The 20,044-nt window shown below is 45.1% G+C and overlaps 1 protein-coding gene across 1 annotated transcript in view; it reads left to right on the top strand.

Moving 5' to 3' along the window:
- The window catches only part of LRIG1 (leucine rich repeats and immunoglobulin like domains 1), a gene marked incomplete at its 5' end in the record, with an annotated part of 89,554 nt that extends 73,619 nt beyond the window's left edge, over positions 1-15,935 (top strand). The window contains 10 exons of the mRNA XM_083869751.1: positions 1,885-1,956; positions 3,286-3,357; positions 5,438-5,601; positions 7,518-7,838; positions 9,297-9,578; positions 10,555-10,974; positions 12,245-12,367; positions 12,950-13,096; positions 14,197-14,505; positions 14,744-15,935. Of these exons, the coding sequence (XP_083725877.1) occupies positions 1,885-1,956; positions 3,286-3,357; positions 5,438-5,601; positions 7,518-7,838; positions 9,297-9,578; positions 10,555-10,974; positions 12,245-12,367; positions 12,950-13,096; positions 14,197-14,505; positions 14,744-14,976 (2,143 nt within the window). The 3' untranslated portion in view covers positions 14,977-15,935. The remainder of the gene's footprint in view (positions 1-1,884; positions 1,957-3,285; positions 3,358-5,437; positions 5,602-7,517; positions 7,839-9,296; positions 9,579-10,554; positions 10,975-12,244; positions 12,368-12,949; positions 13,097-14,196; positions 14,506-14,743) is intronic.
- Positions 15,936-20,044: the final 4,109 nt, after the last annotated feature.

The raw sequence follows: 20,044 nt of genomic DNA, 5'->3' as shown, positions 1-20,044 counted from the left end.
GGTGTACTGCTTATGTCTGCACAGATAACTAAACAGATGTCAGCAGTTTCTCTAATTTTCAAAATCCAAAATCCACTGAGCAGTAATAGAAATCTGCAGCTATCAAACTCAAGCTCAGCATAATTTTTTCAACAGCAGTTGCCCATCTAACTTCCATTAGAATCATATATGGTGGAAAAGATCTTTAGGCTCATCAAGTCCAGCCATCAACCTGGCACCATCATCATGTTCATCATTAAACCATGGCCTGGAGTGCCACATCCACAGGTTTTTTTTTAACACTTCCAAGGATGGAGACTCTGCCACTGGGCAGTCTGTTCAATCCTTGATTTCAATCTTGCAACCCTTTCTCTGAAGAAATTTTTCCTAAAATGTAATTTAAACCTCCCCTTGCACAGCCTGAGGCCTTTCCTTTAGTCCTTATTTTATCCTTACAATGTACTTATTTAGGAATATGGCTTCAGAAATCAGTGTGTATGGATGCAGCCATTTGACCAGAGTTTACATATAGTAAATTATTTACTGTATTAATCATTCTAATGGATTTTTCAAAGCCTTCATTAATGCAGCATCCCTTTTACCAAATGATGGCACACATGATTGCACCCATCCTTTGGGTGCTGGGGGTATTTGAAACTGGGCTTTCTGGGAGCCTATATATAACCAAATTATCCTGACATTTGAAAAGTGCTTTGTGGAAAGCCTTGACAAGTTCTTGAAAATGTGTTTGCTCATGGAATGGCTGCACATGCTCCATCTTTTACTCCTCTCCTTTCCCTGAACAGTAAGCCAGCAGTGGGACCATCATAGTTGTCTTTTTTGGGTGCAGAGACAGGTCACACCCTATGTCAAAGGGCAGCTCTTGAATGAAAACTCAAAATCAAATGCAGCCCCAGATGTGCCTTTTTTTCACCTGAGCTGTGGTGATGACTTGCCCTGGACACCACGTGGTGATAACAGATGCACCTGGAGGATAAACCTTAGAGGGAGCCTGGGGAAGGAAAGCAGCTCCTAATTAATGACACTGGTTGATGTTTTATTAAAACAGGTGAGGGGACTATCCATTTGGCCTGAACCCTGCCCCTGGCCATTAGCACTGGTCAATATTTATGGAGAACTGTTGCTCTGGAGATGGCAGCTGGGCTGGGATCTCTCCAGCTGGCTGTTTTCTGGTGACAGTCCCCCCATGCCACTGCTATTCAGAGGAATGCTCTCTGGTCACAGATGCAAGCTCCACTCCTCAGCTCTGGACATTACCTGTTCTGCCTTCTGCTCCTTGAAATGGTCCCTTGGCTATGATCTGTTGCATGATGTTGCTTTGCTGTTGTATTTACAAGGAAGGAATGAGCAGTGCCTCCAGTCAACTGCTGTGTGAATGTGCAGCCTGGGGCAGCCCTCAGCCCTGTGTGCTGATAGCTGCTCAGGCCAAGCCCCAGTGAATAAATTACCACTCTTTTTCCTGTCTGGGAAGAAGTCAGAAATGAAAAGTGTTGTGGGGAGAGACCAATATCTTGTTAAACTGTCATTACACTTAATCCTGTCCACAGCCGGGCTGCAAAGTACAGAGGGGACCTTCTGTTACTCAGCAAGCTGGTTCCCAAGCAGGGGAGCAAACCTGCCTTTTTACATGATATGGCACATTCCCTTTTGCGCTGTCATCACTATTAAATTCAAATACAGATAAAAGGATTTAATTTCAGGAGCAGGAAAGCGAGTGTGCTTCAGCCCTCTTAATCTCTGTGCAGTTCAGATTTCCTGGGACTTAAACTTGAGTGTGTATATCAGATAAAGCCACACTAATTGTGTTCCTCCTCTTTTTTTTTTTTGCCTCCCTCTCCCCTTTTTCTTTCTGTTTATCTGGCACTGGATGTTTGGAAACTGCAGAACTCTGTTTGGAAACAAGATCAAGTCGGTGGCCAAGAAAGCGTTCTCAGGGTTGGAGGCTCTGGAGCACCTGTGAGTAACCCACCATGCCTCAGAGTTTGGGAAGGGGGGTCTGCCAAAAGTAGCTGCTTGAGAAATCTGCTAGCAATTTAATAGTGTCTTTGTAAACTGAGAAGCCAGTCCATTTGTGGGGGCCACCTGCTTCCTTCTCATTATAAGCCCGCCTCAACTTTGGCCTTTTTTTGTGCCAGGAGCAAAGCTATAGAACATATGGGAAATTTGCATGCTCTTAATTTTTGAGAGTATCACCTTGACTTGCACATTACTGCTTTGCAGGCTGCCAGAAATGAAAATAGGCTGGTTCAGACACAGCACTCTCTCCTCCTTTGCCCCAAATTCCTCCTAAACCCAGGCTCTGGCAGTAGTATGTGTTGCAGATGACTGATTTTGATGCATCCCCACTGAACATCCCCATGCAGCACAACCTTCTTAGAGCTATTTGCAAGAAGTACATTTTGGCTGCCTCTGTGCAATTTTTTTTGTGTCCCAAGGCTGATGACTCCAGCAGTGATTCATAAATAACCTCCTTTCTTGGATTAAGACAAGTTAAAGTATATGTGACTGTGCTCTACATGTTTTATTGGCTGTTGATTGTATGAAATGTTATGACCATCGAGAGCACGCTGAAAGATTTGGGCTGCCTGACTGGGAGCACATTCCCAAATAAAGGTGCCTTTAGTGCTCTACTGAGATTGTCCTCTTTAAACAGTGCTTGTCTGCCCTACATGTCACTTAGGAAACTTCAGTCCTAAATCTGACACTGTGATTTTTCAGAGAACAATTTTTTTTTTTTTTTTTTTTTTTTTTTTTTTTTTTTTTTTTTTTAATTAGCAATCGTTGTGAGGGAAGCCTTTAACTCCCTTCTTTTGGAAATGCTGGGTTGTTTTTTTAAACCCAACAGTATCTTCTCCAAGTAATTTTCAAATAATTCCTCAGATGCTGCTTAGTGCAAGTATTTGCTTTCTTTTATGTTTGCTGAAGGTCTAGCCTGGGGTACCACATTCCTGACTATCTTTGGTTATTGAGGGGGCTGAGGAATTTCTGAGCTATGGATGATGGAGGTAGCTCAGACTGAGAAAGTGTAGTGAGAAGATGGGGTAGGGAATGACTTAGTGATTTAGTTAAGTGTAATTTTTGTTGGCTGGCTATTGTTCAGCAATACTTTAATAACATAAAGGTGTTTTGAGGAACATTTTTATGCACTGTAAGTGCTGAAGGCCTTGGCAAGGAGCTACCAAATCACCTGCTACTGGAGTCATTGCTTAAATCAATGCAGAGAGGCTCTGTCCCAGCCATAAATAGCATCTCTTTTGTTCACACTGCCTGTGGTTGTGCCTGCAGGAACCTCGGGGACAACGCCATCCGCTCCATCCAAGCCGATGCCTTTGCCAGGATGAAGAGCCTGCGGCAGCTGTAAGTGATTGTCCTGCTCACAGGCTGGGGCAGGAGGGATCCTCCTGGCCCTGGACAGGAGCAGCAGCACGGGTGTTATCCACATTATCACTCATTCATTTCCCCCTCCCCCATGTCCTTCTCTCTGGGGTATTTTTACACATGAGGAGCTGTCACAGGAACATCTTGCATGTAATAGTGAGTGAAATTAGATCATCAGGATAGGTTCTTGCAGCAGGTTTGTGCCTGTGCAGTGATTCATCTCCATTCAGGAAGTCCAGCCCTGGTCCTATTAGCCAGCTCTCCTCCTCACACCACCATGGATTTAATTCCCAGTGGCCCATCTGCTCCCTTGCTGTACCTGTGTTTAGGGTTCACTCAGTGGACAGGACTGATACTGCAGTGATAAGCACCATTTGAACTGCATCCTCTTGTCATCCAGCCTTCTGGTGTAAAAATACGGATATGTTATCAGAGCTGCTGCTTGTGCTCCAGGCTGGGGCTCTGCACTGTTATCAGACACTGTTTCCAGTCTTGCCTGGTTTCCTTTTCTCTTCTTCCCTATAAATATTTAATCCACTGTCAATGTGTTGCTATGCCCCGGAGTAGTGCAGTGTCTATGGAACACAAAATCATTTATTTGGTATTTGGGCAGGTACAGGTTCTTGCTGCTGACATTGGAAATGGGAATCAGATGGTGGCTGTTGGCAGTGACACTTGATACCAGTGACTGGGAATGAAGAAGATAAACACTGCCTCTGTTGTGTGATTAAAAACTTTATCTTCTGCACTGGGACTTGAAATAAAATTGAGATGAAAGATTGATCTTATTAGGAAGAGATAGTGAGATCGCAGATATTGTGAAGGAATGTTTATAAAATGGAGAAGTTCAGATAGAGGGCATTTCCCTGCAGAATACATTGTGCTGAAGGATCTTGTGACCTGTCCCAAGTAGCCAGGAGGGTTTTATGCCATCATATGTGTTAGAGGCTACACATCTTACTAGAACAGCAAAGTGAACAGCTTTGAAAAATCAAATCCCTATATTTCCTCCCTCTCCAGTCAATTTCTTTCTTTTTCCCTTTCCTGCTCATTTCACACTTCAGGATTTCCTGAGGTTTTGGTAGAAGAATAACAGGAGATTCACATCTTATAGTGGAGTGCTGGAGTTGGGATTCTGCTGTGCTCTTGATACCCTGCATAGCTTGTAGTATTGCACGACAGGACCTCTCATTTTCCCAGCCTCTGAGGCACCCTCACATTCTATTCCAAGGATCAGACTGAGTTTTGCAAACAAGACCAAAGTAGGAATGCCCTGTTTGTGTAAATTTACAATTCTTCACTGGCCTTAGAGCTGTGCTGAGCACTAATTTGGCCCAGAATATTAAAAAGAACCTATATTAATTCCAAAACTCCCTTTTTCTTTGCTCCCTTTTCACACATCTTTTAGAAAAAGAAGGTGCTAAGCTAATGTTGGATCAGAATCCTACAATGGTGGGGTTGGAACTTAGGATGCTGAGAAACGTTTATATGTTTTGTTTTCCAGACTAGCTACTGTTTCTGTGGGGTTTACACAAAGTCTTTTGTCGTTTCTCTTCTGCTGCTTCTGTTAATCAGTAAACACAACTCCAGGGTCATCTTATGGATGGCAGGGCCTCTCTGCTTACTGCTCTGTCATGGAGGGAACTTGAGGCCTTACAGTGGGAGCTGAGTGTCCTCTCTCTCTCTGGTCAGCAGTTAAGTGCTGAATTTGGTCTTCACTAAAGATGCTCAAACCACAGGGGCAGAGCAGGAACTCATTGACATTGCTTGTCTGTTCCTGGGGATCACTTTAGGAGCTGGTTAATAATTACAAGGTGCTGGAGACTGTCACTGCAGTACAGGAGGGGGTTTCTCTGTATGGAGATGAAATGCTGTTTAAATGTGTCGTGCTTGTAACATCTTTAGTGCCTCAAGGACATCCCTGCAGTCCTTTTTCTCCCTTTCACCCGTGCTGTGGGGCACAGGAGGAATGTGTTTAACATAAAAGGGCTGTGAGCCTCCCAGCCTTCCCTCCGTGCAGGACTCACAGCAGGCTCGTGTTGGTTTTGTTTCCCTGCAGCCACATTAACAGCGACAGCTTCCTCTGCGACTGCCAGCTGAAGTGGCTGCCCCAGTGGTTAGTGGAGAAGGAGCTGCAGTCCTTTGTGGTGGCCACCTGTGCCCATCCTGAGTCACTGAAAAGCAAGAGCATTTTTGCCATCCAGCCAGAGAGTTTTGTGTGTGGTAAGTCTCGCCTGCGTGTTTTGAGGTTGTACGAAGGGTAGGAGTCACTTGGGAAACATTTTCTTTGAGTACCAGCATGTTATTATGAGAGGGTTTCTGTTTTGTTTTGTTATTCAGTGGGATCAAAGGAAGCCCGAGCCTGCATTTAAAAAATTTGTCATTGGCTACAATTTATTTCCCACTAAAACCACACAGCGCATTGCTTGTATCCAGAGTATTCCTTACAGGGCTCCCTGAGTATTAAATCAAAAGGGACTAAGGCCTGTTCCACTTCCAGATGGGGCTGCACAGACACTTCTCCAGTCCTCTCAGTTTGATAGTATCAAGACTGCAGCTGTAATTTTTTTCCTTCTGCAGTATTCTGAGCTCTTCTGTGTATTTGTGTTCTTCACCCATCTTTTCTCCTTCTTGGAGACAACAAAGAGTTAAAAACAAATCCCAGAGGAGAATCCCTCCACCCCAGCTGCTTCTTTGGGACCAGTAAGGCCCACCCAAATACTGCAGTTGACTCTGCACCTGAGCTGTAGTTTCAAAGCAGCTTTACTTAATGCCCAGCACACATAAACATCTACTACCTTTCTCATAAAGAAAAAGAAATTTAAATCGTCAGAAGAGGCTGAATTAATGCTGCTCAGGCATCCAGGTTCTGGGGAAAAGAAAGGCCTGGTTTGGGAGCTAAACCCTGTGCAGTGGAGCCAACCAGTGAGGATCCTGGGTGGAGCTGCACATGGCTGTTTGAAGGAAAAATGAGCTTTTGCAAACACTATTTAACTGAGCTGAATGCATGACTTGCACTGAACACGGAGCAGAAGCTTTGTTCCAGTGTCCCTCCTGATCCCCCAGTGACATGCTCTGCCTAGGTGGCCTCTGTCTGAGCAGGCTGGGAGGGAGGCTTGCTGTGCTCATCTGGAAGAAGAGATCCTGAAGGCTCCATCCCCACAGCAACATCACAAAGCAAAAGCAGCTTTGCTTCCTGGTGCCTGCCAAGTCCTCCAGGCACTAGTAGTCCTGGTTCCAGAGGCCTGGCTGTTTAATTAAACCTTAGTCAAATATTAAATTACACCATTTGTAGAAACCTAATAAATGAATCTGCTTGGAACCCTGCTAAAACCAACAGTCTTCAGGGCAGAGAGAGAGTGTGTGCGAAGCTTTCCACCCCGCTCGGGTGACAGGCAAATACAGCTGCTTCTGCTTTGACAGCATGGGCTGTGTAGAGTCACAGAGTCCTTTAGGTTGGAAAAGACCTCTCAGATCTTTGAATCCAACCATTAACTTACTACTACAGGCAAACATACCACTAAACCACAGCCCTGAGTGCCACACTGACACATACCTCCAGGGATGATGACTCCACCACGTCCCTGGTCCCTGGGCAGCCCCTTCTGGTGCTTGACAGCCCTTTTGGAGAAAAAATGTTTCCTATTAGCTAATCTAAACCTCTCCTGGCACAACTTGAGGCCATTGCGTCCTGTCCTATTGCCTGGGAGAAGAGACCAAGCCTCACCTCACTAAAACCTCCTGTGAGCAATTTTCCCTGGAGGTGACACTTTCAGCCCTTTACGTGCCCTTTCCCCTCCTACTTCCTGCCAATACAGGTCTGGAGGTGAGGTTTTAAATTCAGTACAAGAAAGGACAACCTGAATATGGTCTGAATATCTTCTTCAGACCACAGTATCTTAGATTCAGTTGGTGAGGGAGCTGGGTGTCTTGTAGGTGTCTGAGGTCACTTGGTGACCATCTCAGCCCACTAAAGGAACCAGAGGAACAACAATCCCACATAAATGAACAACTCAGTGGAGTTGTGTGTGGCACACCTGCCCTACAGAGCACTGCTTATTTCTCATTTCACCTCTTGACCTGCTCCAGTCTCTCCTCGGAGTCCAGCACTGACTATTATTGCCTCTGTTCCCTTGCAGACGACTTCCCCAAGCCGCAGATCATTATCCAGCCCGAGACGACGGTGGCTGTCCTGGGCAAGGACATCCGCTTCACCTGCCTGGCCGCCAGCAGCAGCAGCTCCCCCATGGTGTTTGCCTGGAAGAAGGACAACGAGATGCTGCACAACGCCGAGATTGAGAACTTCGCTCACGTGCGGGCCAAGGACGGGGAGGTGATGGAGTGCACCACCATCCTGCACCTGCGCCACGTCACCTTCGCGCACGAGGGCCGCTACCAGTGCGTCATCACCAACCACTTCGGCTCCACCTACTCCAACAAGGCCCGCCTCACTGTTAATGGTGAGTGGGAGCTGCTTCCTCTCCTCAGCCTGAGCTCTCCTACGTGGTGGTGGAATCCTAGAAACTTAGAATTTGGGGGTTTAGTGAGTTGAGATGGAGGACTTGGGGTGTTGTCTTTGTCTATCGTTACGATTCAGGGCGGTTGATGTAACAACACGTAGAACTCTGATTTCTTCAGAGGGCTTATAGCAAAGTTTATTGAAAGACAGATTCTTTTGTACAGTGTTTGGGTACAATGAAGAGGATTGGTCCTTTAGGGTGCCACCTTTTTGTGAATATCTCAACCAGTAAACAAGTTGGAAAAACATCAGGTGTCAGGAGGAGGCTGTCTACAGGGATTGTTTATAGGGATTGGTTTGGGTTCCTCCTCACAATTTCCCAGGCCAGACTGAGAGAGTTTTGTCCTTGGCTTTCCCACAGGCTTCAAGGCACTGCCTGGAGCCTAAGAATCCATGTTCTGACCACTGTCAGTTCCCACATTTGTCCTCTTTCTTCTTTATGGGTTTGGGTGGTTTTCTGTAATTGAATGAAAAAGGTCTGCATTGCAGGCCTTGGGTGGTCATTATTGGGTCAAAAGTATAAATAATACAGGTGTCACCTTGGTATTGGGTGCTTATCTTAAATAACCTTAGAAAGAGTTAGAAGCTCTCCATTTTACCTTGTTTCTCTAGCTTGCTTGTTAAGCTCAGAGCTTATGAGCCTGTAAATACAGTAAATAGATAAGATATAATAAACATTCCAAGTCCGAACTCGACATCTTCATTTCCCGTGTTATTCATCTTGACCTTGGCAGAGAAGAAGCCAAAACTGCCACACATGGTACAGTTCCTTAGGACCCACTTTGTTGCTCCCGAGGGTCCATTCCTGATGGCGAGCTCTTAACCTCTGCAACAGCAACAGTTGATATCAGTGGATGCTGGGAAATGCCCTGTGAGGAGCACACAGCATTTTGTGTTGGCTGCCATCCAACCAAGCACTTCAGCATGCACGCTGTTAACAGCTTGAGCTGCCTCTCTTTGGCTGCTCAGGTAGATCCTTTGCCCAGTGAAAATGAAAATACAGAGGGGAAGAGGAATGTAGGAATTGGAAATTCTCTGTAGGAGAGATAGCAGATTTTTTCCCAGGTTTTCACAGAAGAAAATTAGAAGAAAGAAAGAGAGAGAGAAAGAAAGAAAATAAATAAAAAAATAAGATAAATAAGTAAGAAAATAAGCTTTGGTCCCAGCTCTAATGATCTGAGTTGTGGTGTCATGGACTCTGCAGACAGGTGTGTTCTGTAGAAACACAGGCTCAGTCCCCAGCAATTCAGAGATATCCTGCAGAAGCATACGGGAATCCTCCCGCACGTGGGTAATTGTCATCTTAATCCCCTCTGTGGGAAGACAAACAGAGCAACCCAGAAGACAGCGCTTCCCTATAGAATCACTCATACCCTTTCCTCGTTTTCCCCTTTATCAGTGCTACCATCATTTATCAAGACCCCCCACGACATCACGAGCCGGACGGGGACAACGGCGCGGCTGGAGTGCGCGGCCGAGGGCCACCCCACGCCGCAGATCGCCTGGCAGAAGGACGGCGGCACCGACTTCCCCGCGGCCCGCGAGCGCCGCATGCACGTCATGCCCGACGACGATGTCTTCTTCATCACCGACGTCAAGGTGGAGGACATGGGAGTCTACAGCTGCACGGCTCAGAACTCTGCAGGCTCCGTGCTGGCCAACGCCACCCTCACCGTACTGGGTAAGGCGCCTTCAAGGGTTTTGGCTTTTTCTGGTTTTTTTTCATGTGTTTGTAATTCTGCAGTTCTTTAGCGTGTAACTCAAAATTCCATATAGAGCGTTAGCAACTGTTCTCACGTTTTGGTCAGATAGAACAATTCCTCTCTAGGCCTAGGAATCAAGTGCACCTCACTGTCTCAGACCCTGAGAAATGTAAACAAAAGTGAGTTGAGGGGAGCAGACTTGGGGTAAATGACTTCATTACCTGAAGCTGTAATTGGAAGATTAATTCCAATATGCAAATGGACCAAACTTATAAAAGTATGAAAACCTGTGACCCTTTGCCCATTTTTGGGTGCAGCCCCTGGAGGGGCTTCATCTGCCCTAAAGGTACCTGAAGGCCCTTCAATAAATATAGCAGCTTTTTATTCCCCTTATTTTGTGTGGCTTCTATGTTTAGGTAGTCTCAAAAAGGCATCACCAGTGCTCCAGGAGGCCAAGTGCAAGTGGGAACTGGGAGGGATGGCTGTTCAAGCTCTTTACCAGTTGCAGATAAAAGACAGAGTCAAACAGTCTGCTTAGTCTTGTTTCATTCTTTTACATTGTAGTTCACTAATGAAAAATACCTGTTAAGTAAGAGAAGGAGCTGTAAGTAGCATCTCCTCTTGTACCAAGGAAGCCCCTCCAACCAGTCTATTTGCTGTTTACTTTGGAAGGAAATTGCACTTCATCTCTCTCGCCCTGTGAAATAATTCACGTGTCAGCTGTTGGCCCATGTCTTCAGAAGTTTCTTGTTGGGAAAACTCACCACCAATTGGCTGTGGGAAGTGAGGCCTTGGCTGTGGTTGTTAAATCTGTTGTGGTGTGCAGCTGCCATATTCCTGAGCATGTGCCTGCTTCGTGCATTGCATCTGCAGGAACACAAGGAACATTCAATGCTGTTAAATCTGTCCTTACACTCTCCCTAAAAATGAATCTCTGTGTGTGTTCTCCTGCAGAGACTCCGTCTTTGGTCCATCCACTGGAAGACCACGTGGTGTCCGTCGGCGAGACCGTGGCTCTCCAGTGCAAAGCCACAGGCAGCCCCCCACCCCGCATCACCTGGCTGAAAGGTGACCAGCCCCTGGTGGTGACAGAAAGGCACCACTTCACCTCGGGCAACCAGCTGCTGATCGTCAGGAACGTGGTGCTGGAGGACGCGGGGAAGTACACGTGTGAGATGTCCAACACGCTGGGCACGGAGCGCGCGCACAGCCACGTCAGCATCCTGCAGTCGCTGGGCTGCCGCAAGGACCGCACCACCGTGGGCATCATCACCATCGCCGTGGTCTGCAGCATCGTGCTCACCTCCCTGGTCTGGGTCTGCATCATCTACCAGACCAGGAAGAAGAGTGAGGAGTACAGTGTCACCAACACAGGTAGTGTCCTGAGGCCCCCTCTAACCTTTTGTGCTGTCAGATGTCCCACTGAGGCTGAGCTGGCTCATCAGGGAGCCTCACAATCCTGCAGTTGGCTTATCTCCCTGGTTCTCTTGGCTCAAAAGCCTGGAACCAGGTTTCACTTGCTGCTGAAGCATGTTCAGAGCTGCATTTCTCCCCTTGGCTTGCTCTTCAGGAAGGTCTTTTCCACTTGGCAGTAGTTCCAGTTGTTGCTTTGCTGCTTTGGTTTTCTGTGATAAGTGATAACTTTTGAGACAGTCTGGGTGATGTCCATGATGCTGGGAACATGTCTTACTTTTTGGAAATCTGTATTTTCAAAAACTTTGAAGTCAGAACTTGAAAAATTAGACTTTGAAGCTGGAATCCCTTTTTCCATGTTGGCTATAAGAGCCAGCCCTGCTGATGGGGGGTGGTATCTGTTACTTTTTATAGGAAAATTAGTGTTTATTGCTTTCTCCTGATACTCAGAGAGGATAATTTAGTGCTGAAACAAATGTTGCAGTGAGAATAGTCTCCTGCCCTCCTTACCCAGCCTCTGAACAAAACAGAAATATGGAAGAACCAATCTAAAACTTTCCCAGCTGACTGGAATTTCCAGCCTTCCTACATTATGCTTAGCTTTAGACAGAGTACAAAAGGATTTTTAAAGACATGGGCTAGGTAGGAAGTCTTGGATAGCCTATTAGCAGTGTGCTGTATTAGTGGGATTCTTTTATAACTCCTTTTTTTAGTCCTGAAAATCCAGGGCTTTGTGCCTGATATAATTGAGTTTCACTTAGTTCTGTGTGGCAAAGGAAACTGAAATTTCCTGATAGAAAATGGAGAAAACCAAGGACAGCCAAGTGACTTAAGACTTATTTCCTGTTTAAGAGAATCAAAGACCCTGTTCTGCAGAATACTTTAATTCCTGACTTGGGGAGGCAGAAGACTTAGGTCAAAGGAGGGAGTGAATTTCAGGGGAAAGAGAAGGATTTACTTATTCTGAATAAATAGTTCTACTCCACCTACTATGCACTGACCATGCCACAGGAAAACACTCAAAGTGCCTTTATCAGCACTGTCTCCCACAGCTTTAGGCTTTGAAAAATCAGGAATGGGGCTTTTGAGGGGAAAGGAATATTTAGGCAGTTTCCAGTGCACCTACAGAAAATAACTGATTCTAGATCTGGTCCCAAGTCCCCCTTGAAAATGTAAATTTACTTTGAAAGTCCTGCTGGGAACTGACTTTTCCCTGCTCCCATTGCTCTAGATGAGACTATTGTGCCTCCTGATGTGCCAAGCTACTTGTCCTCCCAAGGGACTCTCTCGGAGCGCCAGGAAGTGGCCATTGGAGTGGACACCCAGCAGCCCAACGGGCACATCGACAGCAACGGTGAGAAATGGTTTAATTGTTCTGTAATGCTGGATCTGAATTTGTTATGGGAGGTGGAAATCTCAGCCCAGAGTACTTCAGTGTTTGTGTTTGTTCTGAGTTATCTGAGAGATCTTCATAATGTAATTCCTGCATTTATGCAGAGCAGGAATCTGTGTTTGACTTCACAGAGCTCTCCTCTCCCAGCAGTAAGTGTTCCTACAAGCTGACTGCCTCAGAAACTGCTCAGTCAGGCCCTAAGGACTGGTTTTTTGCTAATTTTGGATTCTTCTTTTGGCAGCAGAGTTACCCATAGTCATACTAGAAAATGCATTAGCATTGCCTGTCCCTGCCTTCGGGCTTTGAAATTAAATGTTGGGGTTTTACACTATTTAAAAACAGCACATTAGGAAGGAGAATTTAAGAGTCCTGAACCAAGATCCTCCTGTGATTGTGCAGCATTTATTCTGTTCAATGTTTGCTGAAAATTATCTATTACCTCCATTGCTATTTTTTCTCCCATTTCCCATATAAGTCACAAGCAAGTCCTCTAACTGTGAGCAGATGGCTGTGATCTTTACCCAGATGGTTTGTTTGTTACAGGGATGTGTCAGGCTGATGCTGGAAGGTGTCCAGATGTTGAAGCTCCTGCTGTAGGTTGTAGACAGCCCAAGCTGTGTATCAGCTATAATAAAGACACTTGGAAGACTGAGGACATGGCCGATGGAATGCTTGTTCCAGATAAGACAGGTACAAACCCCATTAATCTGGGAAGGCATTTCGTGTTTGTACAGATCACAAAACCCTCCAAGTCAGACAGCACTAACACAAGAAATGGTTACCTTCAGAGAAAAAAAAAAAAAAAAAAAAAAAAAAAAGCTCAGAATGATTCTCAGGTGCAAGCACAGAAAATTTACTTTCTCCTGCTTGCTTTGATCCTCTCTTAAGCTTGGATTGTTGGAATTTGAGGAACTGTCAGAAAGAGGCAAAGTAAAGCTCCTGATTGCCATTCTGTGCAGCTGGCTGATGGGAATTTTGATTTGAGATATTCCTAAAATATGAGAGTACTTTCAAAACTGAAAGTGTTAAATTTTTTCATGCTCTTTTAAAAGAGCTGTTGACTTCAAAGCTCAGCTTTTTAATTTATTTTCAAAATTTAAAGGTTGTTTTGGGCACTACACCTGCCTCTGTTCTTTGCCAATTTCTAGGGTGTTGCACTCATACTTTTCTATTTTTAGGATGTGCTTTCTGTTCTCACACTGTATTGTAAAAGCCACAGAAAATCAGCCAATGAAACACATTTTCTCTCTAGGAGAAACTAATGTAAAGTTTAACAATGGAAAGTTGTTGAGTGCACTAAGGAAATTAACTTTCAACATTTAGAAATTCCTTGCTGCTTTGAATTCTGCTCATCTGTTGTTTCCACTACCAGTAATAAAGTATCTTGAGATAGGAGTGTGAGCTAATGATGATCTATGTACAGCAGCAGCACAAAAATAAGAAAGGTAACTTGGTATTTTAAAGCAGCTACAGGAAAGTTCCACTTTGCACTTCTACCCTGATTAGAAAGTCTGGAAAAGTAAATAAATGCGTAGTTTATTTTAAAAAGAGGAAGTTACAAGTACTTTGGAGTGAAAAAGAATCCCTAAGCTGTTATTAGAACTACCTTTAGTGATGGTGGTACAGAGTTCTGAAAACTGGGTGTGTAATAGCCCTGTGTAGGACCACAAAGCATCCACATTATTTAGTGAGACGTTCCCCCTGAACTACACAGAACTGCCCTTTCCTTCCATGATTTGTGTGCTCCAGCTGCTCACCTTCCCTTGTTGATTTTCCCTTCCTCCCCAAAGGCTACGGGCTGCCCGTGGTGTGCACGGAGTGCAGCGGCAGCACAGACAGCATGGGCTCCCACATCTACCCCAAGGACTCCGATTGCTACCCTGAGAGCCTAAAGACTGTGGAAAACCCCCACCCCAGTGCACTGAGCAGCAAGGAGCGCCACAGGAAGAGGGGTGCAGGCACCAGCCTCCTTCATGCTCAGCCCTGCAATGGGATTGCCAGTGGCAAGAGGGTGGAAACAGACGGGACCCTCTACCCCAGTAACCACGACAGGATACGGCCGGAGGGCGCGGGTGGCGCGCTGCTCGCAGACACGCACGGTATGTCCTTCCTTGGGGTCACCTCTGATCCCTGGGGGCACCAGCGGGGTTGTAGCACAGCCCCATGTGCTCCCCTCAGCCTTTCAACTAGCTCACAGGCAGGGATGGCAGTGGTGGGGTTGGTTTGAGCATGGAGTAGAATAATTAGGCTTGGGAAAGACCTCCAGGGTGATGGAGGATGGGGGTGCTTGGCTGGCTGAGCATCACCTAATCACGCTGCTCCTTTGGGGTTTTACAGGCTCTTCACAAGCAGCAGCAAAGCCTTCAGAGCTTAACAACCTTAATTTGGTGAGAGCTTCACCTGCAGGAGGGTCATTAAAGCAACTGAACGTGCTTCCTGAAATATCCCCAGCACTACTGGATCTGCAGAGGGAAGCAGAGGTGGAGCAGGCTCTCCTGCCCAACAGCAGCACAGCCCAGCCCCGCGACTCCGCTCACGAGCCCAAGCTGCCCAACAGATCTCTGGACTGAGAGCACAGACTGACTGCCACGTGCAAATTAACAAACACACTATTACTTTTTTTAAATTTTTTTTTTTTTTTTGCACAGAGTATATAGGCTACTTACTTCTACCTCGAATCTTGAACTGATGGCCTGGCAAAGGCAACCAACTGAGGTATGAGAAACAAGCTTGTATGGGGAACAAACTCCTGTTCGAGCGTCATCTGATTGTACATAATTTAAAACTTCCCTGAGAAGTATGAAGTGTTCAAAAGTCAACTTGCATATGAAGCACATAAATGCAAGGGATTATTGTGTAAAGAGAAAAGTATTTGATACAATTGTACATAAGAGTTTTCATATATAAATATATATATAAATATATATATATATCTTTTACAGAGGCTATTTTAATCTTTAGTGCATGGAAAACTGAGTGAAATTTTACAATTTTGGCAATATTGTTTTCAGTATCAGGTTGCTGTTAAACTTTGTGAGAGAAATAATTCTGGTGCCTTAAATGCATAAACAGAACTTTTAAAAGCCAGACTGTTCCAAAGGGATTGTCCTCTTTTCAGTGGAAGTTCCTTTACACCACATACACTGGAGCTGGGGCAATCCCAGGTACTGGTTGGGTGGAGAAGTGACCAGGAGCAGCCCTGTGGAGAAGGATTTGGGGGTGTTGGTGGATCAGAGGCTGAACATGCCCTGGCCATGTGTGCTCACAGCCCAGAAATTCAACCATGTCCTGGCCTGCATCCAGAGCATTGTGGGCAGCAGATTCTCCTCCTCTGCTCCACTCAGGTGAGACCACACCTGGGGTTCTGCACACAGTTCTGGTGCCCTCAATAGAAGGAGGACTGTAGTAACGAGACAAGGAGTAACGAGTTCAAACTGAAAAAAGAGGAAATTTAAGTTAGATAGAGAAGAAATTGGAATTCTTCCCTGTGAGGATGGTGAGACACTAGTACAGGTTGCCAGACAAACTGCAGATGGTCAGGCTGGATGGACCTTGGGGCAACCTGGACTAATGAAAGGTCTCCCTGTCCATGGCAGGGGGTTGGAACAAGATCATCTTTAGGGTCAGGACAGGCTGGATAGATGGGCTAAATCCAACAACATACAGTTTAATAAATCCAAGTGCCATGTCCTGCACTTTGGCTACAACAACCCCCTGCAGCAATACAGGCTGGGGACAGAGCAGCTGGACAGTGCCCAGAAAGGGACCTGGGGACACTGGTGACAGCAGCTGAACATAAGCCAGCAGTGTGCCCAGGTGGCCAAGAAGGCCAATGGCATCTGGCCTGGATCAGGAATAGTGTGGCCAGCAGGAGCAGGGAAGTCATTCTTCACCTGGACTCAGCACTGGTGAGGCCAGACATTGAGTGCTGTGTCCAGCTCTGGCCCCTCAGTTCAGGAAGGACATTGAGACACTTGAGCACATCCAGAGGAGGGAATGAGGCTGGTGAGGGGCTGGGAACACAAACCCTGTGAGGAACAACTGAGGGAACTGGGATTGTTTAGCCTGGAGAAAAGGAGACTCAGGGATGACCTGATCACTCTACAACTCCTGAAAGAAGGATATAGCTAGGTGGGGGTGAGGCTCTTCTCCCAGGCAACCAGTGACAGGACAAGAGGACACACCTTGAAGTTGTGCCAGGGGAAGTTAAAGCTGGACATTTAGGAAACAATTCTTCACAGAAAATGACTGGGCAATGGAATCAACTGCCCAGGGAGGTAGTGGAGTCACTGTCCCTGGATGTGTTTAAAAAAAGACTGGATCTGGCACTTAGCCATGGTTTAGATGATAAGGAGGTATTAGGTCATAGGTTGGACTTGATCATCTCAAAGGTCTCTTCCAACCTAGTTAATTCTGTGACTCTGTCCCTTCCAACCCAAGACATTCTGTGATTCAGTTGGGTTACTTAGAACAAATTTCCTTCCCCTTAGAAATTTATTGTACTTAACACATTTAATAACAGAGATCTTCAACTATGTCAAATGAAATTTATAAAGAAGAAAAGCAGTGAGCAATTACATAGCAACCTGATATTTTCCTGTTGGTGGAAGAACTTAAATTCCATTATTTTTCAAACTTTATAAAATTTAGTGTTTGAACTGTGACTGTGTGCGACTTTAGAGTGGACCACACAGGAGGCACTAAATAACCCTTCAACAGTGCAGAGCCCCAAAACAACCAGAGGAAAAGGCTGTTTTGACTGGGAAGAAGTTGTTACCAAAATAAATAACTTGCGCAGTAAACCAGGGGTGGTCTCCTCACAGTGCACCTCTCAAACACATCATCACAGGAGGTGTTACCTGCCATGTGTGCTGGTGCAGCACTGAGCACCACAACCCTCACCACAGACCCTTTCCCTCCCACAGGGACTCAGCTCTACCTGTCTGAGGTGTGTGCAGTGATCCAGCCTTGCCCTGCTTAGAATAAATAACCCATGCCAGTATGTAATGCATTTTCACACCCAAAAAACACATCTGTTCCAGGGAGGCTTGAAACCATAGAGCTGTTTTGACAACAAAACTAAACTGCACTCCTAAGGGGACAGCTGTATCACTAATTCATCCAATTTTTTTTTCTCCCCTGCAACACAATATTATACTTTGTAGTTGAATAGCCAGACTCTATATGAAAATATCACCTTCAAGTGAGTTATGCTGCCCTGTGTAGCAATTCTGGGCTAGTTAAAAGTACATTTGTTTTATAAAGAAAACTGTGGATTCATGGTTGAATAGGTTTTTAAATTTAAATGTTCCAAATGTTTTTATGTGGTCTTTTAAGTTCCTCCATTAATGGGGGGGGGGTATGAAGAAATGCCCACCTCAGTCAAACAGATCTTTGTCACTTCTGACTTCACAATGATGCTTTTTATTTATAGAAAGGTTGTTTTCTGATGGTGTTTGTTGGTACCTGTGGATGGAGGACTCCCAGTTCTTTGTGATTTCAGTTCTGCTAACATGAGGTTGCTAACTCTGGTGATGACTACTTTGGGGCAGGTTTATCATGGGGGGGACGTGGGAGGCTTTGTTACTTCTTCCTTTAGGAACAACTCAAATACCAGTTCCACTGAGGCTGAGTCTGGGAATTCCACCTTTGCCAGGACTGTGTCAGAAGATGCAGATGAGATAAGGGCAGAAACACCTCATGGTCACTTTAGAACAACCACTGATGGACCTGCCCCAGTGCTGCTGCACCTGTGGGGTTTCAGGGAGTGGCTGCAAGCTGCCCCTTGCTTTTATTACAAGCTGGTCCTACCCAGCCTTAGCTTGAGGAGCCACCAGCTCCTGTAAGGGAAGGACCTCAGGGTCAGGGAGAGCAGCAGCTGCCCCTGGATGAAGCCAGGCATAATTCAGCCAGTACCTGTCTGTCCCAGTCCCTGACTATTGACACGTTTGCACTTTGAGACAGGTGGCGAATTATGTTGAGTGCCAAGTTTATTCAAAGCAAAGGAAATGGATGTTAGAAAATTATAAACCAAGCACAGTTTTCCCTTCACTGAAGGGAAAAAGTGCTCCAGAACCAACTCATGGAACCAGGGACACGGGGAAGATGGGAATGATTCAATGGGCTCGTTTTGCTGGCAGAAATGTCATCACCAGTGTGGATACAAAGCATATTTGCCATGTTAACATTGAAAATAATGTTTCTGAATAAAGTTAACTGCCTAATGTTATGACTTCCACTAAATATGTGAATTTGCTGCTTCTAAGAGGCAATGTGAAAGAGGAAGTATTACTTTTGTGTACAAAATTATTTATTTATTAGAAAATTTGGTACAATGTTGTACATTGAAAAACATGTAAGATATTGAAGTGTCTAACAAATGGCATTGAAGTGTCTTTAATAAAGGTTCATTTATAATATTACGGCTGATTTGTTGAGAGTGAGCTTTTGGGAGTTTCAGTTAAAAATTAAATAAAATTCTAATCCATTGCTAAATCTCTTTTCTGTCTTTAATGAAAATGGAGATTAACTGCCCAAAGTACCTGCTCTTGAAATTGGGCCACGAGATCCTGGGGAACAGTGTGAGGCTCTGACAGCCTGGCATGTGGATGGGGTGGAATTTGGGGCTGGATTGAAAAATACAATACAGAATGTGTAAGAAATACATTTCCAATATATCAGCTTGCTTTAGTATCTGGCAAGTCCCCCTGTCTTGGCAGTGAGAACACAACAGATGAGGGGCATGTGTGTGTGTGTGTGCAAGTAAAAACAGGGCCAGGACAGCACCAGACCCAGCTGCAGTTGTGAACACCTCTGGTGTTCCCCTACCCCACCCTGGATGGAAATTCCAGAGGTTGCTTTGGAGATAAGCCTAAATTCCTGCTTCAACTAAAAATCTCAATTCAGTTTCTGTATATTTTTTTAAAAATTAAAACTGATTCTCCCTTGAAATTATCACTTTGGGTATAAAGCAGGTTGTCTGAGAATACTCAAAGCTCCTTAACACATCTAGGAGTTAAATTGAGAGAGGTTTTAAGAGGCTGGTGCCTGGTCTGAAATTTGTTGTCCCACTTTATCCCAGTAATGAGCTACAATTAGTTTTTTTAATTTTTGTAAACTTGAAATAAAACATTGCTAAAACTTAAAGCAAACAGTCATAGGGGATCCCACGCATTTTTTGGTCTATTTTTTCTCCCCACAGTCCCAAAAGTAAAAATATCCTTTTTATCCATATTAGGCAAACTGGTGCATGCAGAACAGCTCTGGCCACCTGCTGGGGCTCTCACTTTGCTGCCATTCCCAGTTACCTTTGGCCTTCTCGATGCAGATCTGCTCCACTGGCACAGAGGAAGGAGAATCTTGAGGTCTGTCCCCTCCCACCATTAGGTTGGCTAAAACAATTTGGCTGCTTGGTTGGATTTTGTTGGGTTTTGGTTGGGGCTTTTTATTTTAATTAAAAGGCGATGACAAAAACTGATTCTGCAATATTAAATAAAAACAACAAAAAATGCACCAGTGGGACCCAATGACATAAAGATGATTATTTACAGCTCAAATAATTAAATGCATCAACTGCAGTGCTAACCCCTTCACCATGTTTAAAGAGCTTCAATAGAAAATGTGATAGATTTCTGAGAC

This window comes from Zosterops lateralis (genome assembly GCF_965231275.1).
Source record: "Zosterops lateralis genome assembly, chromosome: 11".
Lineage (NCBI taxonomy): Eukaryota > Metazoa > Chordata > Aves > Passeriformes > Zosteropidae > Zosterops > Zosterops lateralis.
This window is presented reverse-complemented; position numbering and strand designations above follow the sequence as displayed.